This window comes from Thunnus albacares, chromosome 16 (assembly GCF_914725855.1).
Source record: "Thunnus albacares chromosome 16, fThuAlb1.1, whole genome shotgun sequence".
In the NCBI taxonomy this organism is placed as follows: Eukaryota; Metazoa; Chordata; class Actinopteri; order Scombriformes; family Scombridae; genus Thunnus; species Thunnus albacares.
In genome coordinates, this window is record NC_058121.1 from 5,471,233 (window position 1) to 5,495,376 (window position 24,144).

Here is a 24,144-nt window from a genome sequence, read left to right on the forward strand (position 1 = left end):
TGCCCCTTCCTGTGAGCAAACACACACGGACACATGCACACACACAACAATTTAATAATCATAGTTCCATTCACTTTTTTTATGACATCAGATATAAAATCTATCCTCTGCAAGTGCTCTTCATAAGAAGTACATATAACTTCATGATTGTTGCCAAAAACAATAAAAAAGAAAGAAAATAGTTACTTAAATGCAATTACTACTACAATACAATTAATATACATCCAACATACAGCGTGCAATATTCAAAAATATCTTTTGTGTTGTGTACAGATCAAGTGTTGATGAAGGACTGAGATGCACCGGAGGCATTGGACGACGTATTGTAACCATCTGAAAAAACAGTGACAAAACAATATGATTCAGTCAGTGGCAAAACAAAACAACTGATACTAAAAGAAGAGGCTGTACTTTTAAATGGTAAGGTCAGAATGCTAACATGCTCACAATTATCATGTGAACATGGTGAGATTTAGTATTTACAGGGTAACTGCAGTGACCAAAGTGACAAAAGTTTACAGGTCTTGTGTGAAAGCAGTGACCTCGGTTAGGCGCTTGAGGCTACATTAGCCGCTACAGTATAACAATAATACAACCAAATCTCCAACTGAACTGTTGGCACCAGGTTTTGACGAGGATGAAAAATCCATGGCATAAAAAGACGATATTCCTGGTTTTACAATGCTTTTGATACTGATAATGAAAAAACTGTCTATCCTGACGCTGACAAAATCATAGGAGTACAATGCTTAATCAGGTCAGTACTCTTTTAATGTCAAGCACAGTCCCCATCTTAGTTCAGTGTGTTAGCATGCTAACATTTGCTGAATAGCACTAACCATAAAGCTCAGTCTTATGAAAATGTTGACATCTTGAGGGCACTAGATGAAAAGTCAAGTGATTACCAAAGTTGTTTGAATTTGTTCTCTGAGGAATATGAATGTCTGTGCAAAATTTAATGATAAGCCATCAAATTGTTGTTGTGATATTTCTGTCTGGACTAAAGTGGTGGAAGTACTATTGATAGACTATAAGTTGCTAAAGAGGCAAATAAAAACTCTTCACTAGCATTTAGAAATCAAGGCTTTGTTTTTTTATTCTGTCCTTCTTTTCTCAACTGTTGTTATACCTTTTCCTTTTTTCCAGTTCCGGAAAAAGCCCAATCCACTTGATGATGAGATTCCAGCGCTGGTGGTCTAATATCAAGAATAAAGGCGAAAACATGAATTGCCACAATATTTGAAAAGGGACTGATGACCTGCTTACAAAAAATGACATGATTAAGAAAACTGCTCTTACCTTTGTTCCACTGGTTCCACTGGAAAATTGTGACTTAATTGCAATTTCTGACCGCACCTGAAAAGTTAATATGCAAAAGTTAGCACTCTGCTTTAAAATACAAATAGATTTATCTAAATGAAAACATGTTTAAAAGGGAAAATGAGTATTATTTTATGTAGTTATATGAGGTAGGAACTGTTACCAATGTTCTAGGTTCCAAACTCACCACTATCACCAATTTACTTTCATTAGAAATAGCTCAGTGAGAGAGGGATAAATACAGCTAGCAACAAGTGCTAACACACGAGCTATCAAGCCAGCCTCTGACAGTAGTATTACTGTATGCTGAAATACCATTTAATTTCATTATTACTGTTTATGATTATTACAGGAAACTATGACTTAAAGATGTGGAAGCTTGACTTGGGTAGGAGAACGTTCTGCAGTAGCATTATTGCAATTCACACTGGTATAGGAGATGGTTGATTAAGGGTGTACTTAATTCTCGTTTAAATTATTAGTGATCAGTTAGAAGAATTGTGTTGGCTAGTCTATTACCTGCAAGCACATATCCCTTGTAGATTACTTTGTAACATGAACAATGTAACTCTAATATTTATCTCTCCTTATCAAGACAGAGGATAAAAAGTTTTTTGCTATTACAGCATTACAGAATTAAGTCCTGTCTCATAGAATTGTAAACCATGTTTTGGTGTCTCATAAACCTTTAAACAAATTAATGGATTATTCAAAATGGCCTTTCTGAATCGTATTTGACCTTTCCACTAGTACGTGTGACAACACAACCAGCTAGCAGCTACCTGCATTTTTTGTAATGCAGTGCGATTTTTGTTGCTAATTGTGCAGATTTTTGTTTGAAAAATCATGACGGTAGCCGAAACATCCTAGGATTTGTTTCATTACTCACTCTAGAGTCTTTGCTGTCTTTCACATATTAACATATGTGAATAATAACATATTAAATGTTTAGACATACATACCTTTTTATCCAACAGTGTTCCAAAAACCAATATGAAGAAACCCTTTATAAAGACACAGAGTAGCACAGCTAAGAGGGATTCAGTGACAAAAAGCAAACTAATTGTTCAAAAGTCAGTCAAATAATTTAAAGTTACACAGTATAACATACAAAACATAATTAGTAACTACTGTATTTGTACCTGCAGTGAATTGAAGAATGCAAATGAAATATGGATTCCTTTGTTGGTTGGGTTGGTCATGGTTCCGACTCCCAGTCCCCAAGTTAATCCAAAAAATGGTGTGAGGACAGCCAAGCTCCTAGCAATAACCACCAGAACATGCCTCTCTTCTGCCTGTGCAGACATTGCCCTTCTCCTCAACATTTTGTATATCACCACAAGCAGGATCATGAGGTTTATCAGGACTATTAGCAGCGCAGGGATCACAAACGCCAGCAGAGCTTTGGACTCGTACCAGTTGAGCCAGCAGACCCCCGTTCCTCGGATGTATGCTTCTTTGGGTGCAGTTACAGCTATAGTTATGGTTGCGATAATTAGTGGTGCCCCATAGCCTAGAGAGAATCCAATAGCCAACATAGACTTTCTAGTCAAACCATCATCAAAGACACTGACTGTGCGGTAGAGCAACAGCAGACCTGAGGCTAACATCCAGAAGAACAGGGATAAGTAGAAAACATGGATAAAAAATGTAGCTGCATTGCAGGCTGGTGGGTTTTCCTCCTTTGCATCTGAAATGGCGGCCCCAATAATAAACCAAATATTTGCAATCAGGAGAGACATTGCGATGTTAACAATGGAAACATGGCGCAAGTATGATGTGTTGTTCCTCCTTATTTTTCTCCATATGACAGCTTCAATGATGAGGCATATAACCAAGGAACCCATGGATATGCCAACACCAATGAAGCTTATAAAATCCAACACAGGGTCCTTTGGAACGCTGGGTGACATTAGCATAGAGAACGAGGTCAGATGGTTGCAGTTGCAGGTGACGGTTTCATTACCATCGGATACCAACTCGCAGCCCTCATTGTCCCATCCTCCGAGACCATTTAAGAGGCTGAAGTTCCAGAAAACACACTGAGGGTTCCCTATAGTCTTATTTATGATATCAAATGTGAATGAAACATTATTAATGGTGTCACCGGACTGAAGAAGTACGACTCTCCCATTGATGACGTTGAAGGTTGAATTGTTTTCGTCTCTTGCAGGGAGTACATTATCCATAGAGGCAAATGTAATCACAGTGATATTATTGCTTCCTCCATCAGGTATGTCTACCACCACTGAAGAATTAAAGTCGGCATTGAAAGTGCCTGTGACTGCAGTTTTGTTCAAGAGAATAGAGGGTGTTACAATGTCAAAAGAGTCATTGGCAAGGGCTTTTGTTATAGTCTCAATAGAGAACAAAAATGTTGAGCTGGCTCTTTGAGCTTCGGAGCTGTTACTTCTTCTTACTGTACTGGTTGTGGTGGGTGTGTTTGTGTTTAGATTGTCCCATGAATCTTTTGCCCCATCTGTGGTGAGGACACCTGCAGTTAATAGAACATCCTAGATTGAAAGGAAAGATGTTAGATGATTAAATTAGATGAAATGCAGTAAATATTTTTATTAACATGAATTGTTTTGGACAGGTGTAACCCTCCGCTGACTAATACACATACCTCCATTAAATCTTTAGTTATTGTGATGTGTGATGATGATGTTAAGGTTGCTACATTGTTGAGTATGTCAACAATGGCATTAATGTCATTGGGAGATTCAACCACTTCTGCCGTGAAGACACTAGTGACATTGCTGAGTTGCTCCAAGAATCCTGGCAGCGAATTGTTATTCAAAGACTGTGAGATTTAAAAGTAAAATACATTAGAATTACACAATAATTTAAGGTTCAAATTAAAGTTACTAAGTGCATGTTTTGTATTCACTTATAGTATTTTTAAATTTATTCACACAGCAGAGTTTTTGTTTGTATAGAAATCAAACAATCCTGCTGAGATTTGGTCATTGGCAATTGCACATTCCTGGCACACTTCCACACATAAAGTGTGGAAGTGAGGCTGAAGACATTATTATAAGGAGTAATACATTATCCTCTGGTAGGCTTAAATAATGACTCATGAATCATTTGAGCTCCTCTCATCCCCTTTAAAAGAAGCAGATTAAATACTGCGGGAGGAGAGATGTCAGGTTATCTTTAAAAAGTCCACCTACAGTATACAAAGAACAGAGAGGTCTCAAAACACAGATATACAGTACCAGTCAAAAGTTTGGACACATTTTCTCATTCAGTGAATGGGAAAATGTGTCAAAATTTTTGACTGGTGCTGTACATCCTCCCAAATGTTAATTAATATTCTGTATCACTCCAAATGTGCTGTCAGTGGCAGATGTATCCTTTAGCTGCATTTGTGTTTCAGAAAACAGTGAAATTCCTAAACATAGAGAATGATAGATCTCTGCAATGAGGGAAGAACTATAGTAACTAATATTACAATCAATCATTGTTATTGACTGTTTCCTAGAAGGTCAATTATTGTTAGATCCTGATCAATTCTGCTGCAATGTTGGGTGATTTGAACAACTAATGAAGTTACAGGCCACCTGTGTATAAATTGTACACAGACGTTACCATCAGATGGTGCCAAAGTAAAAAGAAATCAGAATCAAAAAAACCTATAGTAACTGCCTATAGTAACTTTAAATTTGGAACATAATGGACAGCTTTGTGTGTTTTGCAGTACTGTACATATACATTCTTTTAAAAGCATGGATCCAGTTATTATAATGGTTACATGTTTTTAAACTATTAAACAGGATCACCCTCACCAAAGATTCGCAAATATCAATAAATAATGCTTATACAGTAAATACAAGTGTGTTTAAGTGTGAAAGTTCATTCTTGACATTGTAGTTTCACAAAATAATTAACACATAAAAACGTAAGGTCTACATATGTATGGTAGGCTGACTTTGAACAAATAATCATAATTATCTTACATAATTTTAATTCAAATTTGTAATTTCTCTTGCCACCCCTGAATGCCCTAAGGCCCTAAGAGAGTAATCATTTGGTGTCACCTCAGACTGCTCGAACAGCTGCTGAACCGGTACTAGGATGCACGTGTCTTGTTGCTCTACCCATTGACCCGCATCTTTTCTACAAACTGCTGTCTTCTTTCCCACCCTGTCCTGTCCGCAGGGAGCTTCACTCATGTCACCATCATTTCCAGCACCAAACTCATCATCACTACAGTCAAAGTCTGGAGAGAAAGAGGTAGATAATTACCTCTGCACTGGTACAGGAAAAAAAATATCTAAAACTGAATTGTATTAAATGCTCTGTAACGTCTGGATCAATACTTACTCCCTGTGGACAAATCCAGTTTTATATCTTTGTTAAATTGTGGATAGTTTTCCACATGACAAGTGAATGTCCTATCCAGGTTTTCACAGTCGGGGATTGTGAAATTATGGGTGATATTCCTTCTTGAGCCTAAACATAAAAACAAAGAACAGCACTCAATTTGGAGAAAGTAGGAGAGTAATTCATTTAAAATAATCAATAGGCACATACATTTTTTCAAACAGTTATTGCAGAACTAAATTATTTAACAAATTATTTCACAATAGCTGATCTGTCTTTTGGTGCTTGTTTGTTTCAGGTTTACCTGTATCAGGCGTGTCTTGAAACTTAACCTTGTAAGGGCTTTGGACAGAGCACTGCAGTAACACTTTTTTCCCACGGTCACACTTAACCCTTATTCTGATTGGCTTCACTTGGATCACAGGTGTCTCTTTGACTGTAAATGTTCCTTTGGATTTCTGTCGGAAAGCCAAATTGCCTTTCTTCAGCTTACATTCATAACGTCCTGAAATTAAAGGTGATCATAAATTAAGGTATGAAAATATATGGGATGACACCACCATCAGGTGTCAAGCTCAGTCAGCATATAAGTTGTTACATAGTGGAAAAAAAAATGCTTCTACAATTTCAAAAATATTTTGTGCTGTAAACTTTGGAGACTTTTGTAATTGTTCCTACTGTTCAAAATGCAACGTCTACAGGCTGCACTGCATCATGGTCTATTGAGGCTTCTGTCAGTAGAAAAATCATTTCTCTGCCCCTCTCCACTTACATTTTTTTCACTTTTAACTTTCAGTTTTGTCCTGAGAGACTGGTGCAAAAATAAAGGTTGACACTTCTATGACGCTATTTCAGCCTTATACTTCACTATAGCCAGGTGGAGTAAAACCATTTCTTCTTTGGTCAAAATCCTTAACCATGACCACATATATTTTGTTGGTAGGTCAGGCTAAACATTGAAAGTAGTGACAGTGTTGATTTAAGACATCAGAGAGAAATGTGTAAATGATGTAGGAATACAAATCGCCAATTGACTGCACTGTCGCAGATCTACAGTTTTTCTTACCATTGTCAGTGGCAAAGGATTTTGACACAGTTAGTGTGGCCTGTCCATTATTATTTGAAAAGCTGTGTTCATCATCTGAGTGTATTAAGTTGTTGTCACGTCTCCACTCCGCAATCCAGTCGCTACCTAAATTGAGATTTGGTGGTGGAGGGCCACATGTCAAAGTCACGCTTTCCCCAGAAAATACTTCAGAACGTGAAAACGTTAAGGATTCTGTGCCTTTAAAAATGAACACAAAGGTCAGACAATTATTAGACAATCTTCTATTCACAATGATTTTCCAGATATGGCAAATGATGGTAATATGACAATAATAAAAAAGGCTCTTAAATTATTTTGAAAAATGTGTAAAACTGTCTTACTCTCATATATCATAGGGTATTTTTCTCCCAGATCTGCGAATATCCCTGTTTTTACGTTTTCAATTTCCGCGTTATTAAAAGCAGGTGCTCTGACAGAATAGTCAGCGATGGTGCTTCCGGCCCTGTAATGTAGAAATGGATCCCAATAAACCACCAGCAGGTATCATATTATCCATTTAAGACCACATTATATCTTCTCTGGAAACTTGCTGTCAACTATCTACATACAAACGGGTCTTGAATACTGTATGGTTATTGGTTAATGCTCAGTTAAGATCTGTTGCTCAAAGGCAATGTAAGCTTGAAACACACTTCTGACTTGGAATGAGTGAGTGAACATTACTAGGCCAAAATGAAAATGCACACCCTAACTATTCCCCCAAAATATCAGACTGAGGCATCTAGACTTCAGTGCCACCACTCTTCTACAAATTAAATAAAATAATAATAATTACTCTGACACTATGCTAATATAGCATGCTTAAAAACCGTCAAACTCTCAGTAGAGAAGTATGTCATTTCCCAAACTGATTTAAGAAGGAGTAAAATCAAAAGAATCAACTTACCTGAACCCAGTTATTGTTGCTGATATTAGATTTGTGATGAACTTCATACATTGTTCTTGAATCTGTTAGAGACAGAACACAGTCTGCTTGTTATTGTCTGTACAATGAAATCAAGATGAAATATTACATACACTCATTGCATCAACGTCGTGACAAAACTGAATGACACAGAAGACACATTAAGACTTACAGCTTGATTGGTATTGATGTAAACTTCGTTCTCTTCATTATTGAATTCATCGTTAAAATCCATGTCCATGGTAAGTGACAATTGTCTCACTACAACAGAGACAATTGTTATCACAAAAATGCAGTATCCTGTGAAATACATTACTTCACTCTCTACATGTAATGTGTAATACCCTCTGTTGTTGTGGTTGTTGTTGTTGTTGTTGTTGTAGTCATTTGTTTTGTTGTTGTTGTAGTCGTTTGTTTTGTTGTTGTCATCATTGGCGTTGTTGTCGTCTTCTCTGGCATTGTTGTTTGCGTCACTGGCATTTTTGTCGTGTTCACTGCCATTGTTGTTGTTGTCATTGGTGTTGTCGTCGTCATCAGCGGTGTTGTCGTGTTCTTTGCCGTTGTTGTCGTCGTCATTGGTGTTGTCGTCATCATCAGCGGTGTTGTCGTGTTCTTTGCCGTTGTTGTCGTCGTCATTGGTGTTGTCGTCGTCATCAGCGTTGTTGTCGTGTTCACTGGCATTGTTGTCGTCATCATTGGTGTTGTCATCGTCATTGGTGTTGTCATGGGTGCTGTTGTCATCACTGGCGTTGTTGTCATGCTCACTGGCATCGTTGTCGTCGTCATTTGTGTTGTCGTCGTCGTTGGTGGTGTTGTCGTCATTGGTGGTGTTGTTGTTATTGCTGTTAAAAAAAAAAAAAGCAACACTAGGCATCATTAAATGTCAATAAATGCTTGTTTATTTTCCAACAGGGGTTTATTCCAGAAAGTGGGTTTAGTGAAAACTCTAAGGTTGTTAGATGTGGGAATCCGTTCCAGGTTTAGAGATGATTTAAATTCTGGGCCAGTTACTGTGGTAACTGACTCTGTGAAGCTAACCTGCTTCCTGACAGGTCTTCTTTGACCTGCCAGTGAGCTGAACAGGGGTCCGTTTCACAAAGCGGGTTTAGTGAAAACTCAGAGTTTGTTAACCCTGAAATGAGGGAAACTCTTGAGTTTTCCGTTTCAAAAAGGGAGGTAACTCAAACCAGAGAAAGAGGGATAACTCTAGCCTGTTTCAGAGAGAGGGGTAACTTAAGCTCTCGGTCAGTTACCGTAGTAACAGACTCTATGAACCTAACCTGGTCGGGACCAGGTTTTTCTCAATGAACCTCGAGTTTCTCTCCGCCCTCTTTCAGAGCCACACACTCCATTTGATTTCCTTATACATTCAGTCAGCAGGCGAGTTTTGGCGTAGCCTAGTTCTGCCATCTATCATTTAAAAAAATCATTTAAAAAATCAGTGTCAGTATATTAGAAGTCCATTAGGCACAGTAAGTGGCGACTTTTTCACTAACATGGCATGTCCTTTTGATAACGATCCCGTGGATGAAGGTGCAGCATTACTGCGCAGAGAATTAAATATTCGTTGAGAGATGGTTATCAGACCGCGGCATAGATGTTCTAGCATTTCCAGACAATTATCTCTTTGAGAGATACCGTTTCACGTCACAGTCCATCATCTACATACACAACCTAATCCGTCCTTACATTTGCAACATTACCAATCGTAGTCATGCTCTTACATCCCAGCAGATATTGTGTGTTGCGCTGCGTTTCTTTGCAAACGGAAGTTTTTTGTACAGTGTCGGAGCCAGCCACTGGCCTTCCTAAATTCTGGCTTAGGGCCAGCTCCTCTGCCTCCGTTAGAGGTGGCGGTGCTGGACCACCACCCGTTTTACGGGCATCTGCCTTCTTTCTGTTGGCTGAGTAGTTGTGTTAGTCTGTGTTAGTTTAAATAGGCTTAATTATTTAACAGAACATAATGTAGATGAGAAGACATTTATGTGTGTGAAACCAGCATTATGTTGGGGATAAAACAGCTGCTCAGTCAAACAGCCACTTAATATTTACTTTACAATGTAAAACATGATCAAAATGAGGTCCCCCCATGAGATTATTATCGAGGTTTTACTTTTTGTGTTGCACTTCTTTCTGAAAACATGCTCAAACTCGCCGTATGAGCGAATTAAGATTTCTAGCCCTAGTGGGGCGAAAAACGCAGCCCTCCTCTTCTCCGTTGCCATGGTGACTCATTGAATCGGGGCTCCATTGATGCTGGCTTTTTATAGTTGTGGTGCACGCGCTTAACTCCAGGTGCAACTACCCCGAGTTGATTAAACTGACTCAAATCAGCTGTTCTGGAACCGGAAACTTAGAGTTTCTTATCTCAGAGTAGATCAACTCAGAGTTCAGGATTAGACTCAGAGTTTGTTGAACCTGCTTTGTGAAACGGACCCCAGCAGACCAGCTGTTGCTCTCGGCCCCCATTGTCTATTATCTTTTTGTTGATTGCATTGAACTTATTCTAATTTGCAATTGCACTAGTTATTTTCTCTCTTTATGTCTGTGAAGCACTTAGTAAAATTGTTTTTGAAAAGTGCTATATAAATAAAGTTTATTATCATTATTATTATTATTATTCTTTGACAAACCCTGAGTTTCTATCTGTCTTTGTTATAGTTGATAAAGCGCATATTCAAAACACATTAACCAGCAGGGGTTGACATCAAGAGAGGGAGATTTAAAATCCCACTTAAATACTAGTTATTGAAAGACCACTTTTATTAATGTCAGACCTTTATGTGCAGTCATCTCTTTATACAGCGATCTGTGACCTCACATTCAGATATTACACAGCCTGAACTCACCCTCAACTCACAATCAAATGTAGACATTGTCTTTTTTTTTTAATCTCACAGTGAACATACTCAGAGGTGATTGAACTGACTCTGATTGGCTGTTCTGGAACATAAAACTCAGAGTTTCCCCATCTTGGGTTTCATCAACTCAGAGGTCAGAGTTAGGCTCAGAGTTTGTTAAACCTGCTTCCTTGAATAAACTCTAAGTGTCTTCAGTTACTACAAAATACAAACAAACTTTTTCTCATACCAGTACTTGGGGTTGGACATGGCGTGATACCTGTGGAGCAACATCAGAGATTCAATTATTATTCCAGTTTTTTCCCAGGAAAACAGTATACTTTAAATAATAATCAACATCACATAAATTTAGATATAGCCTCATGTTCAATGGATGACTAAACATAATCAAAAGCAAATATATGTAAATACATGCTGGGTAGTGAGGCAGATATGTCAGATATTTTTTTGTTTCACTTTCAACAACTTTAATAGGAACTGCTAAACACTATCTATGCAAACACTATCCATGCTTACTTGTGAGCGATTCACAGAACTGTCCATCAGAAGGAAGGCTGTTTATGCAGTCACAGGTTTGAGTGGTGGTATTGCTGCATGTGCCATAGGTGTTACACTTGTCACACGACCAACCAAACTGCTCCTCACACTGACACTGCAGTCCTCCGGCGGAGTTTGGATAACAGACTTTAAAGAAATTCATGCCACAGTAGTCAAATTATACACAATTCAATAAAACAGCATTGAATGAGCTATTCAAATTAACAGTAATTCTTACCTGTGGTCAAATTTAGACTTATTACTGTTAAAGACTGAGTGATGTTGTGTGGAAAGATGTAACTTGTGTTCCTTAATATATCAATGAAATTTGATGGCACACTGGAGACTGGAATGCGCAAGTCAAGGACTAAATCCATTTTCACCGGGTCTGTGGGGGAGAACAGGAGAGTCTATCACCATCATAGAACTATATTCACAACACTGTAATACAGTCATCATGACATGAATTGAAACTTTTTGGCTAACTTTTCAGTTGGTGCTTTGAAAGCAAAATATATGTATTTCCAAACCACTGAAATAGCTGTTTGTTGCAACAGATAGTTCAAGAGCTGTGCACTTTTCTCAGTTTTTTCAGTACTAGTGTAATCTTCAAAAACACACAAAGCTTCAATCTCTACATTTCATGTGTCATACCAAGTGATGATGTAGGTGATGGTGATGGTGTTGGTGTCACTGTAAAAAAACAAAATAAAACAGAAGCACATTTATGAAAATTAAATGCATTTTTATATTTTCAGTTACATACTGTATATGGAAGACATTAAGTGCTGTTTCTATAGCAGATAACTCTAAGAGCTAGACAATAGAAGAGGCTTTTAAATGTCTCTTATATGTTAATATTTTACACTACAACTAAGCAATCTATTGTACTTTATTAGTGCAAAGCAAAACTTGATTTTACTCCTACCAAGAGTTGGCTTTTAGGATGAAGCAAAACTGTTGTAACCTTTTCATTCATTTACTAAAAAACACGGTAGAAGTTTTATCTGTCTGGATGTAACAGATGTTTTCTTAAGACTTTAATCAACTATGTATCTGATTAAAGTTCATGCCAAAGAATGTGAGGAAGCATTTAGTTTTTTGTCACTGGTTCCTTGTTACATGATTGCAGAAGCAATCACATGTTTGTCTTGCCTTTCACCAGAGAATTGAATTAACTTCACTCTTACCCTCTTGCCAAAAATGGAAGATTGAAAATGGAAGGATGGAAGAAGACTGCAAGCTCCTCATTCAAGCAAAAATCAAAATCAAAATCTTAAAACTAAAATGCTTTCAGCCAATAAAATAGCCACAAACAGAGCATTTGGATTTGGGATTTGATGGCCAAAAGAGGAAATTGCCCTAAAAAACTAATAGAAGACAATAAACATTTACCCACCAATGTTCCTGATTTATAGCCAACCTTATTTTTGATGAGTGGTGAGATTAAGTCCATCAACAGTATCCAGAATAATATTTCAATAATAAATCTATAAATCATGGTAATTGTGATTGCTGGTCTATTTAAATTCAGCCTAAGTAGAGTCATTTCTTTAGCTGATAGAGTTTGGCCTCATTTAGACTCTATTGCAGCAGGATTACAAATAATGAATGGTGGAATGGAAGTATTCAGATCCTTAACAAACGTATCTGAATGTGTAAGTAACTATTAACTACAGCTGTATGTACAATGAAAAAAATTAATGGAGTGGAGTAGAAAGTACAGTTTCTCAAGTATAGGCATATAAAAGTAATACTTGTAAACCTTAAAATTGTTCTTATCAGCAGTATTTGAGCAAAAAAAGTCACTTATTTACTGATGAACACTGAATCAATGTGTGCTTTTTCCTCAGTGCATGATAAAATGACATAGAATGAGCGATCGTCTCTTCTGGTTGTGTTATAAACACCACTTAAGTCTACCTGCTCGACTGGTGTTTAGCCGACAGTACTGGTCATCAGCTGGAGGTCATTAATGCATCCACATTAGCATTGGGCAATATGACCAAAATCTCATATCCAGATAACGATACCTATCCCGATATAACACATTTTAATTCAGTGAATAAATAGCTGTTTTGTGCGGTACGGATCCAGATGATGGCATCACAGGCTCCATGGTTAATGCAGCTGCATGGGGAGTCCAGTCGCATTTAAGATTTTAAAACTGGACTAAATGTAGTTTGAAAGTGAGTTTTTTAAATAGGCTGCAGGTCTTAATGGGTTTTGACAGCATTTCAATGCCAATGTCTAAATTTTCTGGCCAAAGTACTTTATTTGAAATACTGTATAATGAAAATGTACTAGTTTTAACTTCAACCGCAAATCACCAAACTCAATATTAGGCTACTGGACTGGACAGTGAAGTTACAATCATAGGTAATGTGAATGAATCGTAGTATCGGAGCTCCATTAGTGACAGTTTTTTTTCATTCACCATGCACACTCTTATCTCACAGTGAACATACTCAGAGGTGATTGAACTGACTCTGATTGGCTGTTCTGGAACATAAAACTCAGAGTTTCCCATCTTGGGTTTCATCAACTCAGAGGTCAGAGTTAGGCTCAGAGTTTGTTAAACCTGCTTCCTTGAATAAACTCTAAGTGTCTTCAGTTACTACAAAATACAAACAAACTTTTTTCTCATACCAGTACTTGGGGTCGGACATGGCGTGATACCTGTGGAGCAACATCAGAGATTCAATTATTATTCCAGTTTTTTCCCAGGAAAACAGTATACTTTAAATAATAATCAACATCACATAAATTTAGATATAGCCTCATGTTCAATGGATGACTAAACATAATCAAAAGCAAATATATGTAAATACATGCTGGGGAGTGAGGCAGATATGTCAGATATTTTTTTGTTATCTTTCACTTTCAACAACTTTAATAGGAACTGCTAAACACTATCTATGCAAACACTATCCATGCTTACTTGTGAGCGATTCACAGAACTGTCCATCAGAAGGAAGGCTGTTTATGCAGTCACAGGTTTGAGTGGTGGTATTGCTGCATGTGCCATAGGTGTTACACTTGTCACACGACCAACCAAACTGCTCCTCACACTGACACTGCAGTCCTCCGGTGGAGTTTGGATAACAGACTTTAAAGAAATTCATGCCACAGTAGTCAAATTATACACAATTCAATAAAACAGCATTGAATGAGCTATTCAAATTAACAGTAATTCTTACCTGTGGTCAAATTTAGACTTATTACTGTTAAAGACTGAGTGATGTTGTGTGGAAAGATGTAACTTGTGTTCCTTAATATATCAATGAAATTTGATGGCACACTGGAGACTGGAATGCGCAAGTCAAGGACTAAATCCATTTTCACCGGGTCTGTGGGGGAGAACAGGAGAGTCTATCACCATCATAGAACTATATTCACAACACTGTAATACAGTCATCATGACATGAATTGAAACTTTTTGGCTAACTTTTCAGTTGGTGCTTGAATTGGGAGTTTACAAGGTCTATGTATGTCTATGGCTTGAGGCTGTATGAGCCTAAAGAAAAATATATGTATTTCCAAACCACTGAAATAGCTGTTTGTTGCAACAGATAGTTCAAGAGCTGTGCACTTTTCTCAGTTTTTTCAGTACCAGTGTAATCTTCAGAAACACACAAAGCTTCAATCTCTACATTTCATGTGTCATACCAATTGGTGATGTAGGTGATGGTGATGGTGTTGGTGTCACTGTAAAAAAACAAAATAAAACAGAAGCACATTTATGAAAATTAAATGCATTTTAATATTTTCAGTTACATGCTGTATATGGAAGACATTAAGTGCTGTTTCTATAGCAGATAACTCTAAGAGCTAAACAATAGAAGAGGCTTTTAAATGTCTCTTACATGTTAATATTTTACACTACAACTAAGCAATCTATTGTACTTTATTAGTGCAAAGCAAAACTTGATTTTACTCCTACCAAGAGGTGGCTTTTAGGATGAAGCGAAACTGTCGTAACCTTTTCGCTCAATGCTGTAGTATGCACTTACTAAAAACACGGTAGAAGTTTTATCTGTCTGGATGTAACAGATGTTTTCTTAAGACCTTAATCAACTACGTATCTGATTAAAGTTCATGCCGAAGAATGTGAGGAAGCATTTAGTTTTTTGTCACTGGTTCCTTGTTACATGATTGCAGAAGCAATCACATGTTTGTCTTGCCTTTCACCAGAGAATTGAATTAACTTCACTCTTACCCTCTTGCCAAAAATGGAAGATTGAAAATGGAAGGATGGAAGAAGACTGCAAGCTCCTCATTCAAGCAAAAATCAAAATCTTAAAACTAAAATGCTTTCAGCCAATAAAATAGCCACAAACAGAGCATTTGGATTTGGGATTTGATGGCCAAAAGAGGAAATTGCCCTAAAAACTGATAGAAGACAATAAACATTTACCCACCAATGTTCCTGATTTATAGCCAACCTTATTTTTGATGAGTGGTGAGATTAAGTCCATCAACAGTGTCCAGAATAATATTTCAATAATAAATCTATAAATCATGGTAATTGTGATTGCTGGTCTATTTAAATTCAGCCTAAGTAGAGTCATTTCTTTAGCTGATAGAGTTTGGCCTTATTTAGATTCTATTGCAGCAGGATTACAAATAATGAATGGTGGAATGGAAGTATTCAGATCCTTAATGTATCTGAATGTGTAAGTAACCATTAGCTACAGCTGTATGTACAATGAATAAATTAATGGAGTGGAGTAGAAAGTACAGTTTCCAAAGTATAAGTATAAAGTATCATATAAAAGTAATACTTGTATACCTTAAAATTGTTCTTAACAGTATTTGAGCAAAGAAAAGTTACTTATTTATTGATGAACATTGAATCAACATGTATGTTTTTCCTCAGTGCATGATAAAATGACATGAGCGATTGTCTCTTCTGGTTGTGTTGCAAACACCACTTGAGTCTACCTGCTCGACTGGTGTTTAGCTGACAGTACTGGTCATCAGCTGGAAGGTCATTGATGCATCCACATGTGTCACCAATGATGGCATCGCATGCTCCATGGTTAATGCAGCTGTTATATGACCAAGCAAAGCTCTCCTCACATCTACACTGGTATCCCGTCACATTTGATGAGCACACTATATGAACAAATGGCAGCACACGGCATTAAGGTTCAATGAAATGTTTACTGTTAGGGATAAGGTATATTTAACTTTGGAACTTTCCACCAAAATGGAAGGACATCATACCTGTTGTGGTGTTAATGCTGGTAATTTCAGCTGTGCTGTTGATTAGCAATGGAAGAGAAAGTGTGTCCAAAAACAATCTGAGACTGTTAAGGTCAGAGAGGGTCATAACCGCTTGGAGTACATATTCAGAGGAGTTTGAGGTAACTGTGAAGACATGAAACAGACATACTCAGTATAGTGAATTGATAGATCATACTTCAGTGACAATACAGGACAAATTCGGTTGTCAGTATTATTTTTGCTTTAATGAGCACACAGACGTAGATGATGTAAATAGTTCAAGTCCCCCTGCTTCTTGTTCCTCAACTTGGATGTTCAGAGCTTCACTCTGAATGATGTATATGCAGAGTTTGCATATTTATTTGCTGACTTTTTCTTTGTGCAAAAACCATATAAGGCAAATTGTTATTCAAAGCACAGTATGTATGTTTAAATATGTCTGGAGGGTATCTTCAACAATAGACTTCTCACTAAAAATTGATACAATCTATTGATACTATAAAAAAATGTGACTCACTCGCTCCTTTTTCTCTTGCATTATTGTTTGACGGTTTTGTACCCATCCATTCCTGGAAAAATAATTGTATCTGATTAGTTCAATTCTGCAGTTTTTCATTATCAGCTGCATCAACACAGTAAGCCTTATTGCTGCCTACATAGAACTGTAACTTCATACAAATTCACTATTGATCAGTCATACTACAATATTATCTTTAAAATGTTTAGTGATGCAATCAAATCACACCACTTGCAGTATCTCATGGTATAAATTCTTATTCTTACCTCAAAGAATACTTTCAGAGACTTCCTGTATCCCTGATTCTCCAGACCATAGCATACAACCAGAAGAACGATCATGTACCCTACTGCCTTTGGTAATGCCATCCCAACTGGAGGGAAAATCGACACAATAATTTCTCATTATTCAGTCAATCAGGTGTGATGTATACATTTATTCCTTTTAGGTATTAATAGTAAAAAAAAATCTTGTACATTTTGATGTATTGAATCTACAAGGTGTTATATACAGTTATGCTGGTACATGGATCTTATGCTGGTTCAAGCTTTGCTCGAAATGCTTTAAGGAAGTCCACAATTTAAACATGCAGTAGCTTCCTGATTACTGGTTTGAAAAGTCATGGTTGTTATTCAGGTTTGAGGGCCTGCTGGCATTCCATTTATATAACCTCTATCAGGCTTTATTGTTCAACATATCAGCACAGAAACAAATTTGCTTTCAATCTATTGTCTGTGTGATAAATGTGAAACTTCCCCTAAAAGCTTATCTTAGCATAAAGACTTTTTTTAAAAAAATTTTTTTAAGATTAAACAAACAGCACACAATGCATTTATTAGTGAGCTTTGGAAGTGCTGGTAGGTAAACTTTGTTATCTTTGGACAGAGCAAGGCTAGTTGTGTTCCCCTGTTTCCAGTCTTTATGCTAAGCTAAGCTAACCATCTCCTGGTGCTAGCTTGATCGCTTGCAAACAAGGGTATCAATCTTCTCATCTAACTATTGGCTATAGGAACTATTTCTTTGTCTATGTGAACCACTTTTTCTTTCTTTCTCTCAATGTGTGTGTCAACATGACACTGACGCCTATCACTAGAAATTAGATTTGCAGCTACAGTAAAGTTTGCAGTATGTGACGTTAAACATGGGGAACGTATCACATTACTGGCCACTAATGCACTGCCTTTATGTGTGTGTGCAGTATATGACTAACAGCTGGTTTCCCAGAAAGAGATTAAGTCTTGTTTTAGACAAGTGTCTTTTTAAAATAGATTAACATATATTGATGTGTTGAGACATTGTTTTAAATAGTCCTGATGTCTTGACCTCATCCAAGCTAAATGTCAACAAAAATGAGATAATAGTCATTGCTACTCAGATAGTCAAAACAGTTCCTCAGTCCTTCCTTATCTAGCCATAATGTCTGTTTGCAAGAGTTTAGGATTCTATTCTCTGACATAGGACTGTGTTTTAGTCACATCACAAAACTGGTTCAGTCACAGGTATAGATTCGGGTATGAATGGTAGGTTAAGTGTTGCCTAATTGCCCCTAAATTAAGAATGTTCTGTAATCAATACATACATTAATACTCTATTACATTATTAGGAGCAATAAATAAATTTATATAAACCCATCCATCCCCTTTTCCATGAGTGCATCAGGAGCAGAGTCAAGTTGTATATGGATCATTATGACATGGGTGTTATGTATAAGCTAAATTAGTCACAGCTTATCTAACTGTTTTGTTTGTGAATGTCAGGCATCATTTTATTATCAAAATCCTGTCAGCAGCAGCCTGAACAGCACAGAGACACACAGACAGGTGAGCTGCAGCCTGTCAGGTGAGCTCTGATGTCATAGTGAAAGTTTGAGGCATAAATAATACAAGCAGAAGTGTCCTGAGTTGTGTTTGCCCAAATTCACAAGCTGAAAGAAGGGCAGAGCTACAGAATCTCAAGTGAGGTTTAAAATGGTAAATGGTAAATGGACTGCATTTATATAGTGCCTTTCTAGTCTTCTGACCACTCAAAGCTTTACACTACAAGCTACATTCACCCATTCATACACATATACTGATGGTGGGGACTGCCATGCAAAGTGTCAACCTGCAACACAGTAGGATCTAATCATTCCCACACACATTCAGTAATTTGGGGTTCAGTGTCTTGCCAAAGGATACTTTGACATGTGGGAATCGAAATGCCAGTCTTCCGATTAGTTGACGACCCACTCTACCTCTTGAGCCACAGCTGCCAATTATCAACAGAGCACATGACCTACATGTCATTACATATAAATATATATACATATTTTAAAGAATATCATGTCAATTTTTAAATATTAATTTTAGTCTCAGATTTATCTCAATAAGTTAAAATGTAAAAGTGTCTGTTTAATATTACAGACAAGATCATGAAAAATCCTGTTTTAGGAAAGTATGTTTATGTTCATTTCAAACATGTAACAAATAAGTAAAAAAACAAAAATAAAACAAGAATAACAAATAAAATGATCAGAAAACATATACTTCAGACTAAATAAACAAATTCTCATAAACATAAATAAACAACATACATAAGTATTACATGTATTACATGAAAAGGAGTAGGGAGAAGTATACACCTATATGGTCCTACCTCTTCTCCATAACTCAAACAATTAACTCAATATTTATCATATATACAACTCACAACCAACTACCCCAATGCTATTATGTAGAACCCAAATTTTGCTTGAGTTCTATGTACAAACCATTCCACAAACTTACCCCACAAATTGAAATACACATACTGTTCAAAGTGGTACGAACACAATGTTTTTTTGAATGAAACTTTCCTCTAAAATTATAAAACCCCTCTCTGTCGAAGAGCATTTTTTGTATGTTACCCAGAAGTAAATTGTAATATCACACCCAGAAAGGTATTGCCATATACTCTTTCTATGTTAACGTTGTCTATTATCACTTACATGTGTAAGTAAGACTATATGAGTTTGTTTTACAGTTTCCAAACAGCATAATCTTTATTTTGTTTATATTTAATGATAATTTGTTTATGTCAAACCATCATTTTAATTCACTCATTTCCATTGTGATCACCTCCAAAAGATGCTGTAAATACTCCCCAGAACAATAAATATTGACGTTCGCAAATCATCACATACTTATTCATTAAAGTAGAGTCTGGCTCTTTATTTCTGTTTATTTTGGCTGCCTGACAACAAACGTCACTACCAAACCAAACCTACGCCCTTGGGTTCAGTCATATTTCCATTTACCTCATGATACTGAGAAAGTCTTAATAAAGTCTTAGTTGGAATGATGTTACTAATTGATCCACTCCAACTTGTTAAAACTCTCCTGCCAGACAGTTGCTCACATTGCTATTTTAGCCTCATTACACTGGCTCCCAGTTTGTTTCAGAATTCAATCCAATTCCATTCAACTTTATTTACATAGAGCCACATCACAACAAAGGTCATCTCAGGGCACTTTGCACATGGAGCGGGTCTAGACCACACTCTTTAATTTACTTCCTGGAATTGTTTATTATGTCTGAGGTCATCAGAATAGTGCCCTCAAACTAAACTCTAATTAAAAGGGGACAGAGCCTTCGCAAGTATGACCCCTAAACTTTTGAACAGCTTACCCTATCATTATAGAATAGTTGATTCTGTTAATACTTTTAAATCTTCTTTAAAGACTTACTTGCATACTTTGCCCTTTTTGTCCTAACCCTGTTTATTGTCTCCTATATCCCATTTTCTTGTCTATTTTAATGTGCGTTCTATTTATTTTATTTCTATTTGATTACAGTTTTATCTCATCTCTGTCCATATTTTCAGTTTGTTAAGCACTGTGTTTTTTGAAAAGTGCCCTTTTATGAAAGAGGATAATTATTATTATATTAATATTTTCATTTAATATTGCACTGCTTCTTGCAAGTTATTTACTATTTGTTGCATATGAGAGGGTGTTTCTGATCACTATAAAGGACACATTCACAATTTTTCAAGTGTGTTTTAAAACAACAGTCAGGTGTCCATAGGAACAGTGAAAGGGGTTTCCACACTGTAATCATTTCTCCTGTTCATACTGGCTATTAAAGGATCTCTTTCAAATTCACTTTCAATGTAAGTGATGGAGGCCAAAATCCACAGTGTGTCCACACAGTCATTTAGTGCAAACATGCATTTAAAAGTTGATGTGAAGCTTATATGAGGCTCCAGCAGTCTGAGTTAGTCATATCAAGTGGATATCTGACACATTTACAGTCTTTTTAGCATCAAATTCTCTCTTTGTGTTTCCTCAGACAGTGTTTCCCTGTTGAGCTGCAGTGGAAGTATAGTAAAAAAAAGAGGAACTTTGGCACTAAAAAGACTGTAGCGCTGAAAGATATCTACTTGATTTGACTAATTTGGATGCTGAAGCTTCGTATTAGCTTCAAGTAAACTTTTAAATACATTTTTGCCCAAAGGGAGGACTGTAGAATTTGGCCACTATCACTTACATTGTAAGTGCATCATGAAGGGATCTTCTAATGGTCACTATGAACAGGAGGAATGATTACAGCAAGAAAAACATGTTTCGATGGTCATTTGAGCTCCTGACTGTTGTTTTAAGACAGACTTGAAATATTCTGAACTTGTCATTTATTTATTTATTTATTTACTGTTTTCATTGTCTTCATTCCTGCAGTTCAACCAAATTATCACCTTTTGTGGACCTTTCCTTCATTTATGTGTGGACCCCAGGAAGAGTAGTTGCTACCATGGTAATGGCTAATGGGGATCCAAATAAATAAATATGAGAAGCCTCAAAATTACAGTGTGTATATGACTTAGTTGAAATTAATGTAATTTTTCCCAGTAAAAGTAATCCAAATGATTTCAATTGTGTTTGAGAGATCCATCTTTAAAGACAGGATCTTTTCAAGACTAAAGTCTCCTACTACTACTGCCAATTGATAACCTGTGTGGTAAACTGGCCCGGGACCAGGAGTTTAGTTAAACCGAGCTGCAGTCAACACAGTACAAAGTAAACGTTCTCTTGTTTCCAGTTAATAAAGAGATATTTACAGATTAACACTCCTATTATACCCAGAATAAGATCCAGGTGTTCAGAGGGAGCTTTAAGTTACTTTGGTCCTGCTCTCTGGAACAAACTACCAGATGGTCACTACTGTTTGCACTTTTAAAAGAAAACGTAAAACCTTTCTGCTTTTAGTACAATAGTAGTACAATACAAATAAAATTGACTTGACTTAATAACATATAATTAACATGAATTTAGTTTAAGGATGAGTTAACTTTAAGCTCGAAAAGCAAATTTTCAAATGTACATTCCAAGTCAGCTGAAGTTTGGCTACATTTTAAGCTACTCTCTGTTCCACTTGTCTCAGCCACATGATGCATGCACTAGACATCCTAAAAAGCTAAAACTGCTAAAAATGCTACTGGGCTTTTCTGTTCATATTCTAAATGAACCTAGCACCTAGACATTTAATCATTTTAACCATGCTAAAACAACAACTGTTTGTCAGCATTTATCTGCAGCTCCTGTGAGATTTTGAGACCACACTTATTACTAAGATTCACAGCAAAATGACAACAGTCAATAGCAGAGCACAATGTTGTCTGTTACTACATTTTTACAAGTCTCTCTTACAAAATCCGCTATAAAGGCACACATCTCTAGTATTTATGAAGAATAATGTGAAAAAAGTATGTTCCAGTTATTCCAGTTTATCCACAATTAGCTCCCAAATGCTTCCACCTCTTCAGTAAAAGTGTTTAAATATAAATGTGTAAAACACTCCTTTACATAAATACATAAATATGTAGTTTTCTCTTTCATATGTAACATGCTCCGGTACAGGTTGCCTAATAAGTAGTAACAATCTATATGATATAAGATAAGAATACATTTTTAAAAAGATTTAAATTTGTATTTATTTACCTTTCACTGACTTCTGGCTTCCTAAAACAGCTCTTGTCAAGGCAGCAAGGTCATTTTACTGAATGTCAAAGATGTATAGACCAGAACATGAACCAGTACTGTAATTAAACATGTGAATATGCCAGTCAACTTCCTGGAGTACTTTGACTGAGTCACACACCTGTCAGGCAAGTTAAGTAACCTGACTGTTGCCAGATTGTATCATAGAGTGCTATGAATGCTCTTCCTTGTGTATATACAAAGAGGGATTTATGTTTCAGTTTGTTTGGCATCCAAAAGAAGCTGACAGGTGGTCAGTGTGGGGTTAGGTGGGCATTTTAGATATTGTAATCCCATTTTTGTATTCACACAGTGCTTACCATGGTGATCTTTTAGGTACACTAAAAATGTAATAGGGCATATACTCCCATAAACAAATGTGACACATGGTCTCCAAGTTTTATATGCATTTTTCTTTCCATGTAAGTAAAAGTAAACCTTATTTATTTAGCACTATTCAAAACAGCAACTCTAAAGTGCTACACTGTTGATAATAAAAATGCATAACAGTACACAGCATGAAAACAGCAAGAAGAAATAAAGTGGAAACAGACACTCAACAATAAAAGCAATGTAAACAAACAAAACAAAATGGTTGGCTTACTTCTGTCTCACAAGACAATGGAGTGCGTGCCAAGGATTAGTCTGTGGTTGAGTTGCAGCGTCTGCTGTGGCTGAACAGCCCAGTTCTTATGTAGCAGTCTGTGTTGCAGTTTCTGAAGGTGTAGGCGGCATCTGACTCTTCTAGCGAGAAATTTGCATTTTATTTTCATAATCTTTGTTCAGTGAATTTATGATGTTTAGTTTGTCAGTTATTACAAAGATTTTTTCCAGGCTTTTGGCTGTTGTTATGATAGTTGCTATGGACTTTGTTATTACTGAAACTACATAGTTGCTGTGTTGTTTGAATCATTGTCTTTGCATTGTGTAGTTATCTGAGTCCCTATCAAACCAAACCTACCTAATCCTAATCCTAACCCTAACCCAAGCACTTCAGGCCTTCCTCCAAGCCTGTAGTAATGACCTAGATTGTCAGCAGTATTGTATCTCTGAAGGTGACTCATTTTGGTCACTGTTTCCACTAAAAAGAAAAACAAACAAACAAACAAACAAAAAGCTTAATTTTATATATTGGGCCTTCTCTGAAACTAGGCCTGGGATGGCTTGAGAAAAGTGAGAGTATTTGGGAAAGTGGTGTCAGACTTTTGGACCCTGCTGTGTGTGTATATATATATACATATATATATATGTATATACATACATACACACATATTTATCAAAGTGTAACCGTGTGTCACAATAAACATGCAAGAAACTGTTTTCATCAGAAAATGACAACATTAGTA

The 24,144-nt window shown here is 36.6% G+C and overlaps 1 protein-coding gene across 1 annotated transcript; it reads right to left on the reverse strand.

Annotated features, from left to right (window-relative positions):
* Positions 1-58: 58 nt before the first annotated feature.
* LOC122965611 (adhesion G protein-coupled receptor F5-like) lies at positions 59-23,609 on the reverse strand. The gene is made up of 27 exons (XM_044329772.1): positions 23,403-23,609; positions 17,072-17,178; positions 16,806-16,857; positions 16,289-16,432; positions 16,004-16,177; positions 14,729-14,767; positions 14,260-14,409; positions 14,001-14,168; positions 13,709-13,738; positions 11,714-11,752; positions 11,298-11,447; positions 11,039-11,206; positions 10,719-10,781; positions 8,006-8,503; positions 7,834-7,922; positions 7,644-7,705; positions 7,078-7,199; positions 6,716-6,934; positions 5,954-6,154; positions 5,650-5,778; positions 5,364-5,545; positions 3,947-4,123; positions 2,463-3,833; positions 2,283-2,324; positions 1,300-1,356; positions 1,130-1,196; positions 59-333 (listed from the first exon to the last, which is right to left on the reverse strand). Exons 2-27 carry the CDS (start codon positions 17,171-17,173, stop codon positions 275-277), a joined length of 4,554 nt encoding a protein of 1,517 aa, XP_044185707.1. The 5' UTR covers positions 17,174-17,178; positions 23,403-23,609; the 3' UTR covers positions 59-274.
* Between the last annotated feature and the right edge of the window lie 535 nt (positions 23,610-24,144).